This window comes from Gopherus evgoodei, chromosome 9, assembly GCF_007399415.2.
Source record: "Gopherus evgoodei ecotype Sinaloan lineage chromosome 9, rGopEvg1_v1.p, whole genome shotgun sequence".
NCBI classification, from domain to species: Eukaryota; Metazoa; Chordata; order Testudines; family Testudinidae; genus Gopherus; species Gopherus evgoodei.
Window position 1 is genome coordinate 22388884 of NC_044330.1, and position 20363 is coordinate 22409246.

The window sequence follows — 20363 nt, forward strand, 5'->3', positions numbered from 1 at the left end:
GGGACTTTTTGTTACAAAATGTTTTGGAAAGAAACTATTCTGTTACTTAAATTTCAGCCTTAAATCGAGTTTGAATAATCTATTGCTGTATAAAAAGCTTACTGATATATCTATCTCTCAAGTAAGGTTCTATTCACTCTTTAGTTAGTACGGTATATTTTAAAAGAAATCTTAAAACTGTGATATGTTTAAGACTATAAAAGATAAAATAAAGCTTTATTGTGTACACACAGAAACATACATGTAGCTAAGACAAATCCATAAAATGCTCTTAACACTGTTACAACATTCAACAAGATGCAGAGCTGCCCAGTTCAATAGCAGGAACACAGTGGAAGGCTTGTGGAAGGCCAATCCTTATTAATCGCTTGAGGACTTGCACACCATTACGCGAATCTAAACTTGGCAGTGTCACTCCTACGGAGGACCATTCCCTTATTTTTAGGGGTAGTTTTAAGGCAGTTTTTAAAGATGCTGTTTTATGGTTTTGCTGCATAGCTCCTGGAGAGCTGTAATCCTTTTGAGGATCAGTTTTAAGGCACTTTGGTGAGGAACGATTCTGGTTTGTCACCTCCTGCTCTCTCCATTCTGGGGAATTACTTGAAAGATGCTTTGTTGGAAGCCTTTCCTTGTGACAAAAAGGATTTTTCTTGGGCAAGAGATACTTTCTCATTTGAGAGGTTATTTGCCAGCGGGTGAGGCAGGATTTTGCAGCACCAGCCTCTTACTCAAGTGTGGAAAGGAGGCTGAGTAGTGTCCCTCTCAGGGGGGGAGGGTGATCAGTCTCTTCCTGCAGTGAAACAGGGATTTTCCTGGAGTGGGAGTCAGTCACTGGTGGTATGAAGATGAGACTCTACCATTTGAGATTCAGTCTCTACCTGTACAAATGGGAGACTCCCTGCCACTTGGGATTCAGTGTTTCCTTGTATAAAGGGGAAAGTCTTTTCCATTTGGGGCTCAGTCTCTGCCTGTATGAAGGGGAGACCTGCCTCCATTTGGGATTCAGTTTCTCCCCTTATGAAGAGGAGACTCCCTGCCAGTCGAGGTTCAATCGCCCCCTGTATGAAGGGGAGACTCCCTGCCAGTCGAGGTTCAATCGCCCCCTGTATGAAGGGGAGACTCCCTGCCAGTCGGGGTTCAATCTCTTCATGTATGAAGCAGAGACTGCCTGCCATCCCCGGTTCAGTTTCCCCCTGTACCAAGGCCACCACCCTCTCCTTTTGGGAGTCAGTCTCCCCCTCCCAAGCAGGGAGGCTGTGCTCTGTGTCACTAGCCCCTTCTCTCTCGTGCTTGAGGAAGCTCAGTCTTCTCCTCCGCGCAGTCCCAGGCCGGGGGAGACCTGCTGCAGGTCCCACACGGGCTGAGGCGCTGCAGCTGAGGCCGGTCGCAGTGGCCGCTAAGGCGCAGGCTAGTATGGAGAGGAAGAAGCTTTGGCCAGGGGTCGAGGAGAGGCCACGGTGTTGCAGTTCCTTCTCAGTTCGGAGTCTGCTCCGTACTAACTCGAAGAGGCAGGAGCACAGTGCCGCGGCGCCAGCAGCCAGCAGAGTGGCCAAGCCGTGCAAGAGGGGAGCGGCCACTCCGCCCCGCTGCAGCCCCAGGAAGTCCAGCACCAAGGCCCCGTAGCCGCTCAGGATGGCCAGGGCGCAGCAGACAGCTATAGAAACCATCAGGACGCCTCCGGCCCGGCCCAGGAGCGGGGAGTCGGGAGCAGGATCTCTCGGGTGCACGGCCCAGACCGCGCCTAGTACCGAATCGTTCCTCCTGTCGCCGCTGCTCACCAGGACCCAGCTAGGGTAGGCCCCGGCCGTGCACATCAAGCCGAGGGCTAAGCACTGGGCCACGGCCGCGGCCAAGCTGCCCCGTCGTCTTCTGCTGGCCCCCGGGATGAGCCGACGCCGATCTTCAGAGAGCGGCTCGCGGTGCGCCGCCTCTTCTGCTTCCATGGCGACAGCGCTCAGAGTCCGGGCAGCGGGAGGCCTGAAGGGGAGTCAGTTCCTCACCCCGCCGTGCTGCGCCGCGCCCATGGCCTTTGAAATAACGGGACTCGGGGCAGCGCAATCAGGGGGAGCTGTGGCCCGGCACAGTGAAAGGGCTCGCGAACCTCCGGCTCGGGGAGGCTAGCTCCGCCCCTTCCGCGCGCCCCGGATCCCAGAGCCCCCCTCCCCCGGCGGCGCCCTGTGGGTGGGGTCAGGCCTGGCTGTTTGGGGAGGTTAAGCTTCAGCTGGCCTCTACCGAGGGTGGCAGTGGGCAGTGCGCCCCACTGAGCCTCACAGCAATCGATCCAGGCAGGGGCAAATTTAGAGTTAGTGGGGTCCCTCCTTGGGACCCAGCCAAATAAAACATTTTTTATGTCCCCCCGCCCCGGTTTTTCATTCTTTTTTTTCTTCATGCTCCTTCTATAAGTAGTAGGAAGTACATGAAAATAAAGTGAGGTCCCTTGATTGTTTTTGTAGTCTAACTTATTTTTTCACAGACCACTTGAAAATCGCTAGGGGTCTCGGCAGACCACTTAATGATCTTTCCAAATACTGGTTGTCCCATTAGCTAACAATTGTAAAGCACTTTGGATAAGAGTGCTTTATAAAAAAAAAACGTAAAAAAGCATTGGGGTGCAGTGTCTGGCCAGTACATTTATTCTACAAAATGGGACTCAGGGCTGGGGGTGCAGGGCCTGGGAGGGAGTTAGAGTGCAAGAGCAGGCTGGGGTTGGGGTGCAAGGTCTGGCCAGGAGTTAGGGTGCGGGAGGGGGCTTAGGACAGGGCAGCAGGAGTCAGGGTGGGCAATGGGCTGAGGGTATGGAGGGATGCAGGAGTCAGGGCTGGGAGTGTGTGAGAGGGTGCAGGAGTCAGGGAGGGCTGGTGGCCGGGAGTGTGTGAGGGGATGCAGGAGTCAAGGAGGGCAGGGGCTTTGGGTGTGGGAGTGGGTGCAGGGTCTAGGAGGGAATTAGGGTGGAGGAGTGGGTTTGGGTGCAGGGTCTGATCAGGAGTTAGATTGTAGGAGGGGGCTCAGGGTTGGGGCAGGAAGTGTCAATAACCTGGTCCCAGATTTGGACTTTAGCGTCCAAAATATGGGGGTTAGCATGAAAACCTCCAAGCTTAGTTACCAGCTTGGAACTGGTACTGCTGCCACCACCCAAAAAATTAGAGTGTTTGGGGCAGTCTGGTCCCCCCAAAAATCTTCCCTGGGGACCCCAAGACCCAAATCCCTTGAGTCTCACCACAAAGGGAAATAAACCTTTTCCCTCCCCCCCCCCAGGTATTCCTGGAGAGAGAGACCAAAGCAAGCTCCGTGAATCTAAACAGACGGATTCCACCCTCCCCGTTCCCACCTGACTTCTTCCTCCCACCAATTCCCTGGTGAGTACAGACTCAATTCCCTGGAGTTCCCCAGTAAAGAAAAACTCCAACATGTCTTAAAAAGAAAGCTTTATATAAAAAGAAAGAAAAATACATAAAAATGGTCTCTCTGTATTAAGGTGACAAATACAGGGTCAATTGCTTAAAAGAATATTGAATAAACAGCCTTATTAAAAAAGAATACAATTCAAAGCACTCCAGCAACTATAGACATGTAAATACAAAAGAAAAAACCCACTTTGTACTCACAACTTAGAAACAGAAGATTAGAAAACAGGAAATAGAAAAATCCTTCTCTAGCTGAGAGAGATTGAGGCAGAAAAATAAAGAACTCAGACACAAACTTCCCTCCACCCAGAGTTGAAAAAAATCCTGTTTCCTGATTGGTCCTCTGGTCAGGTGCTTCAGGTTACTTTTCTTTCCAGGTGAAAGAGACATTAACCTTTAGCTATCTGTTTATGACAGGAGGTTAGGGTGTGGAGCGCTTATCTGGGGCAGCTCCCATTTGGTGTGAGAGTTGCAGGTGGGACTGTGTGTGCGGGGGTGTGTGTGCAGGAGCTCCCGTTTGGTGCTCAGGATGGGGGCAGGGGAAGTGGGGGGCTGCAGGAATCAGGGAGGGCAGTGGGGGGTGTGTGTGTGCAGGAGTCACGACAGGAGAATGGGGGTGCTCCTTGTCCCAGCCCAGCCCTCTCCCCCTCCCCCCAGCAGCTCGTGGGGGAGTATATGTAGGGGGATTGCTTGGGCCCTGCCTTTGCTCTGCCCTGGTCCGATTCCACTCCATTCCCCAAGGCCCCGCCCCCACCTCTTCTCCGCCTCCTTCCCTAAGTGCGCTGCGGCCCCATTCCTCCCCCTCCCTCCTAAAGCCTGAGTACTGGCAGACAGCTGTTTGGCGATAGGGGAAGCACTGGGAAGGTGAGGGAGAAGGAGAGAGAGGAGTGGGAACACAGCCCGCTTGGGGGAGGAGAGCTTGGCTGCTGGTGGGAGAAGAGCCTGCTGCAGGAGCCTCAGGAGCTGCCAGGACCAAGCTTCTGCCCCTGCAAGCTGCCCGACCCTTGGACCACCTGTCATTGAGGGTACCCATGCCAGGGCACCTTGTGTATCCACCTCTGGATAAAAAGAAGAAAAATAATTAAGTGATTGTAGTGGTCTAATTTTGTAACTTCTTTGTGGAATACATAGTTTTGTGTCAACAACGCTGTTATGTTTAATCTGATGCAGAAGAGAGAGAATTGTATATTTCCAGACAGAATTCCAGATATTTCACAGATGTTTACATGAGGCCTTTCAAAATACCAATTTTATGTTATCAGGACAGATGTTTAGGTATTTTTAAATGATGGGACTATTATTATTTATAGTGAATATCATGATTTGGTTAGTTTTTCAAGGTTAATGTAATAGTAATATCTGAGAGTATGTATACATTTTTATTCCAACATGACTCAATACATTATACATAAATACAAAATAATTCAGCCTATGTTGAAAATGTGCACAATATTTGGCACTTTGACCTATAAATTTTTTATTATCAGTATAACAGATGGTAGATCACAATGCCAGTCAATTAATCCTTCATAATTACTCCACTTTCTGGTATTCTCAACCTCTGGTTTCCCCACCAGTAGCCAGGAAAGGAGGTGCTCTGCATCCTTTATTTTAATTTCACCACCTTCAAGGGCTTGCATGGCAGTCACAACCCATCTGGATTGGGCTCTCTTCAAAGCCTTAACCCAGCTCCATAGCCTAATGAACAAGAGAATAAAACTATGTTGAATGCTTGACATTGCTGAACACTTAATTTTTAACTTCTGCATTCTTAAAGAGTGGTAAATGATATTAGGTCTGATCTTGATCCCTGTGGAAGCAAATGACAAAACTCTTTACTCCCTGTTGTTGGATAAAGGTTCACTTATTTAACAGATGGCTCTAATAAATATTTATTAAGGCAAGACACTCAGGGTAGTGATCATTACTCAGACGTGGGAAGCTCATCAGGACAATCTCAATACAGTCACTTCCAGCATCTAACAATACAGCTTCAACCTCCCTTTGCTACACAAATTTATTTATAACTTTTTGTTGTCTTTTCTTAAAACAGATATTAGTCTCGCATTTCCATATTAACCAGTGGTGCAAGTAGAAATAATTTCTTACTGGTACTGCACTCATGGGAGGGACACCAGGAAGGGTATGTGACCTCCCCCATGTGACCCTCCATGTGACTCCTCCCCGCCAAACCCAGGGCCCCTACTCTCTCCCCGTCCCTTCTGACACCCCCCTTACCTGTGTAAAATGAGCTTTGGGTCCTGGTGCTTCATGTACTTTCAGGTGTCATTGAGGATCCAGCAGCACCCCAAATTGAAAACTTCTTAAATGAAAGAAGGATAATCACCCCATTTCCCTTAACACACTATCAGTGCCTCCCTTACATCCAAACTAAGCTTCTGCCCACTTGTCTTTATCTAAGTATTGCTCTCCACCAGGCACTAGGAAAGCAAAGGTGCTGCGCCATCTGAGTTTGATGGAAAAGAGGCATAGAACTGTGTGTGCCATGTACATCGTGACAGAACTACAGCCCAAATTGTTTTATTTTCCTCAGCATGACATACAGGAGGGACAATCAAAATTAGCCTGGCAGGACATGCGTGAGAACTGTCTCTGGACAGATAAGCAATTGATCAAAATCACATTGTCTGATCTCTTGGGGCCAAATCCTGTTCCCATTGAGATCAAAAGGAGTTTTGCTATTGAGTTCAATGTGAACAGGCTTTGACATTAGGAGAGGAAAGAACAAAACCACTCAAGCATGGGCTATGTTGCTTATACCACAGGTATCAAAGGCTGCTGACTCATGTGAGAAAGTCAGGTAGACATTTGATCTTTGTCCATTGCAAGGGAGAACTCAGCAATCAGTAAGGCTAGAACAGTCTCTGTACCATATCCAACCAATAAGTCCACCTGCAAAGGATCGAGGAAATATGAAGGCTCCAAATTACCCTAAAGGCCCTTGGTTAGAATGCTCCCATTAGTATACAGATGCACCCTGGGTTACGCAAGACCCGACTTACGCAAATTTGCACATCTGAAAAAAGTTCCATAGGATTTTTGAGTTGCGGAAATTTGTGTGTAACATATGGTATATGTTTCCAATTTATGCAAAATTCAAGTTACGCAAGGCTTTCCAGAATAGAACAATTGCATAAGTCGGGGGGCGTCTATATGTTCATAGTCCAGAGGCTGGAGCAGGAAAGAATCCAGAGGCTGGAGCAGGAAAGAGGCAAAATGGGTCTGTTTCCAGGCCAGGGCCTTTTAGCTTCTGCCAAGTGCCAAGTAAAAGGAAATCTGTTCTTACTGTGAAAGATAGTGTTTGAGTCACATGGGCAAGTTACATGTCCATCACCTTGTCATAACTGTACTACTCAGATCTGAACCTTAGAGTTCAGAACATGAGAAGCTAGTGTGAAACCTCCAAAGCTTAATTACCAGCTTGGATCTGATATCGCTGCCACCAATCAGGAATTTTAGGGCCTGATACCCTCTGGTCCCCCCAAACCTTCCCAGGGGACCGCAAGACCCAGATTCCTTGAGTCTCACAACAAAGGGGAATAAACCATTTCCCTTCCCCCTCTTTACCTCCTCCCAGATTTCCCCACCCTGGGGACCCTAGGATACTCCCTGCTTCAAGTCCTTGAAACACAAGTACCGAGAGATCTAATCTCTCTCCCCGCTCACCCAGAGGGTATGGAAAGTCAGGCTTAGTAAATCTAACACAAAGAGATTTTCCCCCTCCCTTCGTTTCTTAGCCTTAACCAGTGAAAAACACTCAAACAGGTCTTAAAAAGAAAGCTTTATATAAAAAGAAAGAAAAAGGACATAAAATGGTCTCTGTATCAAGGTGACAAAATACAGGGTCAATTGCTTAAAGGAAAAAAATGAATAAACAGCCTTATCCAAAAAGAATACAATTTAACACATTCCAGCAACTACACACATGTAAATACAAAAAAACAATACAAACCTATTGTCTTACTATCCTTGTACTTACAACTTGGAAACAGAAGATTAGAAAGCCTGGAGATAGAAAGATCACTCTCAGAGCCGAGATGATCATCGAACCAAGACAAAGAACAAAGAACTCACACCCAAAACTTCCCTCCACCCAGATTTGAAAAAGTCTCGTCCTGATTGGTCCTCTGGTCAAGTGTTTGGTTCCCTTTGTTAACCCTTTACAGGTAAAAGAACATTAACCCTTAGCTATCTGTTTATTACACACCCCTACTCATATTCTAGTTAGAACATTCACAAAAAGTCCATTAAGTGTAGGCAGGCATTTTCCAGGGTCCATTGTGAGCTAACTGTTCCTTAATGGGCCATTCAACTTGACTTGTCTCTTCATGTGCTGGCTAAATACTTTGTGAATGTTACCACAGGAGCAAACATACCTAATAGTCATAACCTCAGATACCAAAATGAATATACATGCATGGAAATAGTATAATCATAAGTATCAGCTATTTCACCTACATGACTATTCCCAAAAGAGATTCTGAAAAATCATACCACGTACTTCAGACCCTATGTACCAGCACCATGCCCCACTGGAGTTTTATCTGTTATATAACAACAGATATGGAGCCAGTGACATGACTCCATTTAGCTTAAAAGGGCACGGTTAATTTTTAGCTGTTCAGGTGTGACTGCACCTTTAGTAAGTGAGGGCATACTGGCTGGCACACATTCAGTTAATGGGCTTCAGTGTTCCTTTGCAATTAACTTGTTAATGTTCATAAACCTGGTATGTGCTGAGGTGGTTTAAAGCATAAACCATCTCAGCACAGACTTTTAGATTTGCAAATCTGTGAACCTCTGCCTCTTTGAGATATTATTATTATTATTATTATTATTGTTTTGCTGGTTATAATGTGGGAGAGTATCCTCTCCGCCCTCTGCTCATGAGGTTATATATCAGGTTTCAGAGTAGCAGCTGTGTTAGTCTGTATCTGCAAAAAGAACAGGAGTCCTTGTGGCACCTTAGAGACTAACAAATTTATTTGAGCATAAGCTTTCGTGGGCTACAGCCCACTTCATCAGATGCATAGAATGGAATATATAGAAAGAAGATATATATACATACAGAGAATATGTGAAAAGGTAGAGAACATGAACATGTTCTCTGTATGTATATATATCTTCTTACTATATGTTCCATTCTATGCATCTGATAAAGTGAACTGTAGCCCACAAAAGCTAATACATTTGTTAGTCTCTAAGGTGCCACAAGGATTCCTGTTCTTTTTGAGGTTATGTATGTATCTTGTAGTACTCTACTGAACACCAGTTAACAGGAATTTTTTTTTCAGTAAGTGTGGACTGATTCTTTTCTCTTAGAAGGTGTGTCATTTTTTCAGGTTCACACTGATTAAAACAGAAAACAATTGGGACTGTTAATTTTCTATGGAATTTGAAGAAAGTTTAAGTTCAGCTATATTTTCCAGTACAGTGATGAAATGGGTGTATATATATCCAAACATCAACATTCTTAACTACTCCAAATATGTAGTATTTCAGTCTGTTGATATGGAATATGGGAGTTGGGTGAGGAGCCATTTCAGCATATGTATGACTTATTAAAAGACAAATTTTAAGTAGAACTGTATCCTAAACTGCATTATGGTATTGTACCCAAATATTGCATTTCAGTGAGAGATTCAACTTCCTTTATAGGAACAGAACAGACTCCTGAAACTCTTACCACAAAAGTAGTCCATAGACATGCAAACAATAAGAGTTACAGGAGTCTATTAGACTAGTTTGGCTGCAAAGAAGAATTCTATATACTCTGGGGACACCACCTGATACCTGTCAGGCTGCAGAACTGGGCTGACATCAGAATCCAAACATCCTCTGATCAGTGCATGCAGAGGAATTCCTCTAATGATTTGGACTTGATGTGATGCAGTATGAAGGTCCTGGATAATTCAGACCAATGGGGAGAAACAATCAAAAACACTGTTTAAACACCTTCCATTCCCCACCCCCCACCGCTTCCCTCTGAGGACTCCTGACCAATGTAACAGCACAATACATATGCATTGTGCTGTTCAAGCCATATAAAGAATGAATGCCCTTTGGAGCCATGTTCTGCTCCAGGAGCAGAGAGCAGCCCCCAAGTCTTTCTGGTACCCCGTATCCCCTAAAAGTCTCTGGCCAGTACTGTGTACTGGAGAGTACCACCCTACTTGCACTACTGATGTTAACTCTCCTCCCCTCCGAGTACAGGTTTAGAGTTAGTTCAAACCAGTCTTTTCTAGCTTTTTAGTTACTTTACCTTTGCTTGTTCTCACAGACATCACTGCTCTGCAGTTCCTTACACATACAGGTCTACTCTTACATTGTTAAATGTTATCAGAACAGAATCTTAAAATCCACAACAGGCTTTTGTCAGGCCTATATAGGCCTTCGCTTCCAACACCTTGTACTGGTCCCCTGTGCAGGAATGCAGTTTACCCTTTATGTAAATTAAAATCCATCAGGGAAAATGGTGACTATAAGACAATTACCCAAAAGGACACAGAAAGTCCTTTGTGTATATAGACTACTTATTGGCTTAATTTTTGTTTGCCTTTTATGTCATTATTAGCAAATCTAATTTATGACACTGAATGTAGCTTCAGCAAATTCACCAGTTTCTTCTCCCTTGACATAAGTGCCTTTCCCCCAATTATGAAATTTCAGTACTGTGCATAAGTGTAGAATCTGTATAGTAATTTCTCAAACTCCAAGTAGAAGCCTATATGTTGTGGAATATATATTTTTAAGTGGACCAATGTGTTTGTGTGATAAATATGAAGAGCTGCAGTGTCTGTGAATCTGCCAGAACTGAAGGGCCATTTCCTATTTTATAAAGGTTTTGAAATGTAATGATCAAGATTATTATAATCTCCCATGCACTTTTATTTAATTTTACCCCACTAAGTTAATTTTTTTTTATAAAACATGTATTAGAAGCACAATCATTACTAGTAGGAAATGTATATATGTTCAATTTATGAGAACCCAAAGAACTCCTAAAATCCATATCTACTGTTCCTATAAGAAGTATAGGATCCTATAAAACACTTTGATGCACATGTTCTCTACACTGACAGGTACCAGGACATCATGGCAGTCCAGTTCCTCAATAGTTTCAGAAAGCATCAGCCTTCTTGCATATACAAAAGAGAATAATCATATCTTCAAACAATTAAATTAATGTCAGGATTCTGTTCAAAATCGCCTTTATTTTCAAAACCCTCTATCCGCTTGATTCAGCCTTGCTGGCAAATAATGTGTCCCTCCATGCCCTGTTCACTTCATTCATCTAACACTAGCCTCCTCTTTATCTTTCAAACAATGTCACCACTGTCCATATGATAATCTTCTTCTTTGCAGTTTTTGCTGTCTTGAGGAGCCTTCCTGTGTATCTCTGCCTGACTGACTACATTTATGCCAAGATCGTTAAGCAATTCACCTTGTTACTGAGCTACCCCAATGTAGCTCCACCAGTGCTAGCAATGAAAATGAAAGGAGCACTAGGATAGACTGTCTGCAGATATTTTTATCACCTATCATCTAACTTTCTGGCCCTCTCGTACAACTTCCATTGTTGCTACTACTGGTGAAGCAGTACTAGTGTGAGACTAACAGTGGGAGAATTGCCTAAACTTTTTTGTATTTACAAGACAATTGACTTATTGTCTCAGCCCTTGCAGTGGCCAGGTCATCTGTGCCTGATGGACATCTCCGACAACTCAGGTAGGGTGACCAGATGTCCCAATTTAATAAGGACAGTCCTGATATTTGGACCCTATTACCCTCCACCCCCATCCCAATTTTTCACTCTTGCTATCTGGTCATCCTACACTCAGGGCAAGCCAGGGAAACTGCTCCCGTGGGCACCTCTGAGTCCAATCTGGAGCTCCAGGAAAGGACTGAAGGACAGAAATGTAAATCTTTTGATAAAAACCTGGCCCCACTGAAGTGAGTAGCCAGCTTTGCCATTGACCTTAACAGAGTCAAGATTTCACACCCCTGAGTCCAAGCAAGAACATAAGTGTGAGCTGTGCACACTGACTTCAGTGCATAGGGTATATCTACTCTTAAAATGCTACAGCAGCACAGCTGTGCAACTGTTGTGCTTCAGCACACACACCACCTATGGGACAGGAAGGGTCTTCCCATTGGCATAGATAATCCATCTCCTATAAAAGCAGTAGTTAGGTCCACAGAATAATTCTTCCATCAACCCAGGTGCTGCCTACACAGGGATTTGGGTCGGCTTCACACATCACCCAGCGTTGTGTGGATTTTTCCACCCACCTAATTTTTTTCGTGTAGACCCGGCCGAGATGTGTTGGGTAGGTGGGAAGAGTCCCCCAGAGACAGGAGAGCAGTGTAACTACAGCTCTGACACAGCTTAAACTAAATAGCCGTTAACGGCCGTTTGCTTGAGGTGGTGTTAGTTTGAAAGCACGAACCCTTCAACCGCCGCTAGTCGCCTCAGGTTTACTTTTGAACTGAACGTTCTGCGGCTGCCGGTTGGCTGCCGGGTCTCAGCGGCGCATGCGCGGCACGGGGTTCCGTAGCGTCTCTGCCTTCCTTCCCGGAGGGAGCCTGTGATAGGAGCGGGTTAGGGGAGGGGTTTAGCGGCTAGCAACGGGCTGGGAAACCTAGTAGGTGGGGTGTCAGTGGCTGCCTGAGGGGAATCTTGTGCGGGCGAGGTGAGTTTCCCTGCTACGGCTACCCGCGCGGGGGCGGGGGCGGGGGCGGGGGCGGGGGCGAGGGACGCGGGGCAGCTGAGCGCGGGGCCCTGTGGCATGGCGTTGGTAAAGGGATTAACGGACGGGAAGGACTAAAGCGTTGGGGATTGTGGGGCCCTTAAAGGGGAAGGCACTGGTCAGACTGCGGGCTGTAGCCCCTACCCGCCATTGCTCAAGTAGGGGCCAGCTCAAGACGGGCGTTAGTCAGGGTCCCTGTGCCCCGGCAGCGCGGTGTATTTGTCTGATGAGAATCAGCTGCCGCCCCTTCTTCTCCGGGTGCTGCTGGCAGGACTCCCGCGAGCTGGTCTCTGCCACGGGCTCGCTGGCTGCGGGCTGCAGGGCACGTCGCTTGCCCTCTCCGTGTCTGTGGGCATAGTGGCTCCTTCACGGGGGCTGCCGTGAAATGTCTGAATTCAAGTAACTCGTGCTAATAAACACGCTGAATGTTTATAAAGGTGTCTTGAGATTTTTGACTGAAAGGTGTGTACATTGAAAGTGTTTCCTGCTAAAGTTATAGTTGAACTGGGACAGAAAACTGCTGCCTCTACCCTTTACAGTGGGTATGTCCTGTCCTCCCCTTTTTAATTACAAAAAGGATTTAATTGTACCTTACATTCCTGTAGTACTGTTCATAAAGTGCTTCACAAACTATGGACCTACTGACACGAGGAGTTGATTTGATGCTGCTGTGACAGCTCATATTGAGTAAGGGCAGTCAGGCTTTTTAGCAGCCCTGCTAACATGCACCAGTTAGTTCTGAGGGGGAGAAGATTGTGACTGAGAAGGGTTGATGCTTCCTTGTCAGTGTGTTTGGATCCTTTTCTTTGTTCAGCTGGGGCTACTGAGACCACTGTCTGGACAAGAAAGCTCAGGGAGTCAGGATCTGCTGCTCTCCTCTGACTGAGCTATCCCAGGCCAGGTAATTGCTGAATTGCTGCACAAGTTGGACCTAAGGATTGTGCTCAGCACAGGCTCTAGCAGTGTGTTCTTCCTAAGCAGAAATATCGTTTGTGTGGAAAAAACTAGGACTTGTGGGGGACAAGGTGGTTGAGGTCATATCATTAGTGGACCAAGTTAAAAGATATTATTTCACCCACATTGTGTCTCTAATATCCTAGGACTGACATGGCGACAACAGCAGTGCATAGAACTAGAGGGGTCATTATAATGCTGCTTAATTCTGCACTATTGCCCAGAGATGAGGGATGGCCTGTTTGTTATTTTCTATTATTCTATAGTTGTATCTTTCAGCAAATGTCATTTCATTGTTCACCCCTTCTTCCAGGTCATTAATATAGACATTAAGCTGCAGGTCCTGGGTTCACAAAGGGGACTTAGCTATTTCAGTGCTGAGCATTGCAATGCCTAACCCCTAAGTACTCTGCCTTTTATGGAATTCACAGCTCCGAGGTAGGTGCCCAGGCATACACGGAACAGTTGGGTGGTTAAGGCTATATCTACATTGCACTTTTCTTGTTAAAACTTTTGTTGCTCAGGGGTGTGGAAGAAAAACAAACCCGAAAGACAAAAGTTTTACCAACGGAAAGCACCAGTGTGGACCAGAGCCATCCTTAGGATTTATGGAGCCCTACGCAGTATTATTAAACTGGTGCCCCTATGCTCCATTGAAGGAGGTACCCAGCTGGCGCTGCTGACCCCAGTGTGTCAAGGGGGCACAGCCACCATCCCCACCCATGGACCCCCAGAACACCCCTCCCTGTTGCTGACACACACGCTGAGCTTCGTATGCAACAGACGCTGTGGCAGTGACTCAATACAGGCTTCCTGCTTCACATGGAGGCTGCATCTTGCTAGAGCCCACAGCCCTCCTGCTAGGGTGACCAGATCGGGACAGTCCTGATTTTTGGATCTTTTTCTTATATAAGCTCCTATTACCCTCACCTCCGTCCCGATTTTTCACACTTGCTGTCTGGTCACCCTACCTCCTGCAGTCCCTAGCAGCTCCTGACTCACTATGAACATTTTGACAGGAAGTACCAAGCAGTAATAACAACAGTAATACAAGTGTGTGTGTGTGTGTGTGTGTGTGTGTGAGTGAGTGAGAGAGAGAGAGAGAGAGAGAGCGCGCGCCAGTGTGTGTGAGACTGACAGTGTGTGTGTTGGGGAGTGTGAGACTGTGTAACAATCTGTATTGGGGGATTGAGGTGTGAGAGGCAGAGTGTGTGTGGAAGACTGTGTGTGTTAGGGATGTGTGAGACAGTGAGCACACTGTCACTTTAAGTTCTCCTTCCTCCCTCCCCACTCACATGGAAGTTTCACTCCTCCTATCCTGGCCAAGCCTGGCCCCCGTTGGAGACCAAGTGGTGCAGGCAGGCATGGTCCAGGGAGGAATTCCGCTCCGGGTGGCGGTGGGCCAAGGGTGCACCGCTCTGGGCTCCCCAGTGCTGGGACGGACTCAGAGGCTGGAGCCCTCAGCCAGCCGGCTGAGGAGTGAGGGAAGGGGCGGGGAGAAGGCTGTGGGACCAGCATGGGTGAGGGGCAGGAGAAGAGGATTTCAGCTGCGGCCAACAAGGGGAATGGTGCCCTATGCAGCCGTGTATGCTGCGTATGCCTAGGGATGGCCCTGGTGTGGACAGTGCTTTGTCGGTTACACTACTTACCTTACAACTGCATGGCTGCAGCGGCACAGCTGTGCCATTACAAGGTGCACAGTGGAAACATAGCCTAAGAAAGGAATTCAGAGAAGCTAGCAAGAAGGCAGCTGACTAAGCTGGCCAGAAGTGAAAAGCAGAGGAGAAAGTGGGGCTTAAGTGCTGGATTTCCATTAATCTGGCTTTAGCTACCTGACTGACAGGCTAGAGGGAGATGGCTGCCTGTGTCCAGGATTCACAGCCATGGACTTTTTCCTGGAGTACGCACCCATGTCAGATTAGCCTTTTCGGGTGGGGAATAGTGAGAGAACACCACCCTATAGCTGCCCTCCGACTTACACAATCGTTCTGTTCCGGAAAGCCTTGCATAACTTGAATTTTGCATAAGTCAGAAAGGTATACCTGTACGTTACACAAATATTTCCGCAATTTGAAAATCCTATTTCTGGCTTATAGGACTTTTGCCGTAAGTGCAAATTTGCATAAGTCGGGTCTTGCGTAACCCCTGGAGCATCTGTATTATAGCCAATAGCTTAGTGCTTAAGTCACTCACCTGGGAGTGGGGAGACTTGTCTTAAAATCCAAACTCTGTTGGATTTGGAGTCGGGACTTAAACCCAGGTCTCCCCTCTCCTAGGAGAGTGCCCTCACCCCCATGCTATTAGGTATTTTCTGGTTGGCCTTCCTGAAATCTGTCATGTTGAAGCTGTTTCATTTTGTATACGTATTTACTGTGCAATAGATAATTTCTTGCCATTTTTCTGACTCTATAGCTCAGTGATTAGGGTCCTCACCTGGGATGTGGTCACTGGGCTATTGGGTATCATGGGATGTACACACAGGGGAGATAATGCCCAGTCTGAGAATCCTGTTGGGGTTTAGGCATGAGCTGGGGCACCAAGCAGCTTGGCATCAGGATGTAGGCAGTTTTGTGCATGCCCACCAGCAGAAACTCATGTGCCTATAGGGTTAGGTGGCAGCTGACTGGTGGATTTGTGAATGTCAGTGGTACCTAAATGTTGGATTTATGCATATGTGGAGGCCAGTAGTGGCTTAAGTCTCTTGTGAATCTAGCCCCTGTCCTACCAGTACCATGATTCCTGGGGTACCCGCTAATGTATTTTGATTTCACTATGTGTATTGGAAGGTGCTATCTCTTGCTTCATAGTTAGCAAGTTTCCTTGACAATATCTGGTGAAGTACTCGTATCAAAAGTTCTTAGAAAAAGTCTAAATATCCACCACTATATCCACCAGTTCTTCTTTGTTACTCTTTTGTTAGTTGTTGAAGCAATTTTAAAGTTCCACTCTCTATGGTTAGCCCAGGACTCTAAATTCAAAATCTTATTTATTTATGGTAGTACCCATTATGTACTAAGTGCATTTCAAACACCGAAGAAAGATTGTAGCTTCTCTGCAGAGCTAACAATTTAAGGACACCCTTAAGGACACAATTTACGGTTAAGGAAAGGAAACCAGGAACAAAAATAGTCAGTTTATATACAAGTAAATTTGATTCACTGTAAGCAATATGAACTGCTGGTGCATGGCATCTTGCTGAAAAGTGGTATCACAAGTGATACCAGCGCTGTGGGAAACTCTTTGAGGCAAAGCTCCACTAGTTTTTATGAACATGAAATAGGGAACATCTTTTTAAGAGATGAGACTGAGCCATGCTTTTTGAGAATAGGCTTTGTTACCTTTCTGCTTAAAGGTGACCTGGAAATGAATCTGACCATCTGTTTGCTCCTTTATCCTCTTGCTTTTTACAACAGAAATTCAGGTCTTCCCTATCCTGAAAGATTGTATGGCCTTATCTACACTATGAATATTTTTGAAAATTTTCTTACCATGCCTAACATTAATTCAGAGAATCAAAGAAATTTATAGCTGGAAGGGACCTCAAGAAGTCACAGAGTCCAGCCTCCTGCACTGCAGCAGGAACAAGTAAACCTAGACCATCCCTGACAGGTGTTTGTCTGACTTGTTCTTAAAAACCTCCAATGATGGGCATTCCACAACCTCCCTAGGAAGACTATTCCAGAGTTTAACTACCCTTGTAGTTAGAAAGTTTTCCTAATATCTAACCTAAATCTCCCTTGCTGCAGATTAAGCCCACTACTTCTTGCTCTACCTTCAGTGGACATGGAGAACAATTGATCACAGACCTTTTTATACAACTCATCAACTTATTGGAAGACAGTTATCAGCTCCTCCCTCAGTCTTCTTTTCACAAGACTACACATGTAACCTTTCCTAATAGGTCAGGTTTTCTAAACCTTTGATCATTTTTGTTGCTGTCTTCTGGACTCCCAAATTTATCCATATCTTTCCTAAAGTGTGGCACTCAGAGTCGGACACAGTACTCCATCAGACCTGGTAGTAATGGAGAACTTTTCCAATGGCTGCCTGGGTAGTTAAAGTAATATGGTAAAACAAAATTTCAAATAATAAGTTCTTGGAATATATTAGGAACAACTTTTTTATTACAGAAAGTGGAGGAAGAAACGGGGGCAAAGCCATTTTAGACTTGATATTGACCAAAAGAGAGGAATTGGTAGCAAATCTGAAGGTGAAAGACAATTTAGGTGAAAGTGATCATGAAATGATAGATTTCATGGTTCTAAGGCAAGGAAGGAGTCAGAGCAGCAGAATAAGGACAATGGACTTCATGTGCATCATACATGAAACAAAAAACCTAGATATAATATATATTTTTAAAAAGTTACCATAGGGATAATTACCCCAGCCAGGACACGTTAGCCATTTAGAACTCAATACTCAAATAATTACATTTAAGTGTAAGAGAAATAAAAATTATGAAATGCATAGACCAGTTAAAACACTAAAATAACACTTTGCAAGAATAAAATTACAAAGAATATATATGCATTGCAGGAAGTACCAAGAAGTAACAACAATAATACAAGTATGTGTTGGGAGGTGTGTGTGAAAGACGCAGAGACTGTGTGTGTGTGTGTGTGTGTGTGCGTCTCTCTCTCTCACAGACAGACAGACACACACACGGACAGTGTGTGTGCTGGTTGCTGGGGAAGGCTGTGTGCTGTCTCTTTAAGATACTCACTGAAAGCTCTCCTGCTCTGTCCTGAGCCCTGTTGTCTCCCTTCCCCAACTCTGAGGAGATGGGGTGCAGGGAGAGAGAGTGTGGTGTGTATGACAGAGACTGTTAGAGCTGGCTGCTGGGGAAATCTCAGAAACAGTGTACTGTCTCTTTAAGAAAGGTACTCAAGACAATCACCATTCAGACCACAGCAGCTCTGAGACCTCCTGAGCCAGGCTGTCCCCTCTGCCCTGCTCTTTGGAGATGGGGTACAGGGGTGGAGGACACCCTGACATCAGCACCCTCCTACCATGCCCCCTCGCTCTGCACTGCCAGCAGGAGGGTCACAGGAGCAGCTGCAGGACTGAGCAACGTAGGGGGATGGGCACCTGAACACATGCCGCCGCACTCTATCAATTAATTTATCCTGTGCGGCTGCCAAAGTGCGCAGCTTGCAGGGAACACAGATCCCCACTCAGCCAGCGTTCCCCCATCCTCATGTGTCCCTGTACCCCCACTCATCCACCCCCCCATATGGCCCTGCACCTCCACTCCCATTCAGCCCCATCTCAATGCTGTTACCCTACTAGCTCCTGTACCCCAGCCCAAATCTGCCACCCGCACTAGCTCTTCTTTTTCTTCTTCCATATGGCTGGTGTAGAGCAGCAACTATAATTTTACTTGAAGTTGATCTAGCCAAATGGCTACATCAGGAGTAGGTAGAATTTATTGCAGTAATGCCTCCTTCATATTTATAAATTGGGCAGTAGGTAGTGATATGTTCGATGGTCTGTAGTGGGGAACCACACATGCATGCCAGGGAGTCCTTGATTTTTCATTTGTGCATTAGATGTCCGCATCTACCCTGGTTTGTTGGATTTGGTTCAGAGTTGACCAAGATGCCCATAGAAGGTCAAACCCAGGAACCTTCTGTGTGGGATCTGGCATAAAGTGTTTATTTTTTTAAGTCTTGTTTAGTGCGATCTGCTTTCTAAGGGTACGTCTAAGGGTACACCGATTCAGCGTTTTATCACGATAAATCACGATAAATCGATCCGCAAATTGACGCCCGTACTCCACCTCGGAAGGAGGAGTAAGTGGAGTCGATGGGGGAGCCGCGGCGGTTGACTCGCTGCCGTGAGGACGGCCAGGTAAGTCGAACTAAGATACTTCGACTTCAGCTCCGTGAATAGTTGCGTATCTTAGTTCGAACCCCCCCACTAGTGTAGCCCAGGCCCAAGCCGCCTTGTGATCGTAGCCTGATTGCATGAGGCTAAACAAATGTTCCCAGAAAGGCTTGTGAGACTTAAGATGTTGTGGGTGGGGCATTGTCAAGGTCTTACTACCCCTTCTGAATCCCAGTTTATGTGAACCCCCAGCAGCCACACGTGTCCTGCTCTCTCTGTTCCCTCTGCCCCCATATCCCGTTTTTCCTTACCTAGCCCCACGGGCATGGTGCTGTGAGGAAAGGAGTCTCCTCCTCCCTCTCTGCAGCTGGCTGCTCCAGCCCTGAGCCATATGCCCTCTCTTCTGGTGCCACAACAGCCCCTGGTGGATGACAGGTGTAACTGCAGTGCCTCCACAGCAGAATCTATTTTCTGCAGAGAAAAAAAAATCTGCAGGGGACACAAATTCTGTGCGTGTGCAGTATTCCCCCAGGAGTAATAAGTTGTTTGCAAATGGTCTCGGAAGGAATCCCAGTAGTAGACAAAACCAGCGTGTCTTCAGGATAGACCAGACTTGAATTTCTATCATGAAAATCAAACAGGGGGAAGAGCCTTAAAAAGTTAAACAACCAAAAAAAAAGCGACCTTCAGGTCTACTTTTATCATAAAGAAGCGAACAGATCACAAATCCACTTTTTACAAAATGATTTGTCTACAAATGTTTAAATTAAATTTTGATCTTCAAACTAATGTTTTCAGTAAGAATTATTACATGGAGAGAACCTTTATAAGCATGTTGTAGTTGTTTTTGTTTTTGGTAAAGAGTTGGTAAGTATCTAAAATGTAGAGTTAAGATAACTGCACTATTAACATTGTGAATAAGAACATAAGAACAGCCATACTGGGTCAGACCAAAGGTCCATGTAGCCCAGTATCATGTCTTCCAACAGTGACCAAGGCTTGGTGCCCCAGAGGGACTGAACAGAGCAGGTAATCATCAAGTGATCTATCCCCTGTTGCCCATTCCCAGTTTCTGGCAAACAGAGGCTAGGGATGCCATTTTTGCCCATCCTGGATAGTAGCCATTGATGGACCTATCCTCCATTAATTTATCTAGTTCTTTTTTGAACTCTGTTATAATCTTGGCCTTCACCACATCCTCTGGCAAAGAGTTCCAGTAGTTGACTGTGTGTTGTGTGAAGAAATACTCCTTTTGTTTGTTTTAAACTTGCTGTATATTAATTTCATTTGGTGACCCTAATTCTTGTGTTATGAGAAGGAGTAAATAACATTTCCTTATTTACTGTCTCCATACCCATCGTGATTTTATAGACCTCTATCATATCCCCGTTTAGTCGTCTCTTTTCCA

At 45.8% G+C, this 20363-nt stretch overlaps 2 protein-coding genes across 3 annotated transcripts in view; one reads left to right on the forward strand and one right to left on the reverse strand.

Annotated features, from left to right (window-relative positions):
• Positions 1–183: 183 nt before the first annotated feature.
• Positions 184–2426, reverse strand: LOC115657317. Its single transcript, XM_030575013.1, has 2 exons — positions 1169–2426; positions 184–1123 (listed from the first exon to the last, which is right to left on the reverse strand). Exons 1-2 carry the CDS (start codon positions 1941–1943, stop codon positions 825–827), a joined length of 1074 nt encoding a protein of 357 aa, XP_030430873.1. The 5' UTR covers positions 1944–2426; the 3' UTR covers positions 184–824.
• A 9610-nt stretch (positions 2427–12036) lies between these two features.
• TRIM59 (tripartite motif containing 59) overlaps positions 12037–20363 on the forward strand; it is a 32350-nt gene continuing 24023 nt past the window's right edge. Inside the window, exons 1-2 of one of the 2 annotated variants that reach the window (XM_030574670.1) lie at positions 12065–12118; positions 13443–13567. The gene's annotated coding sequence lies outside the window, so the exon portion shown is untranslated. Of the gene's footprint in view, positions 12119–13442; positions 13568–20363 lie in introns of both variants that reach the window. The other variant, XM_030574669.1, reaches the window with a different exon arrangement.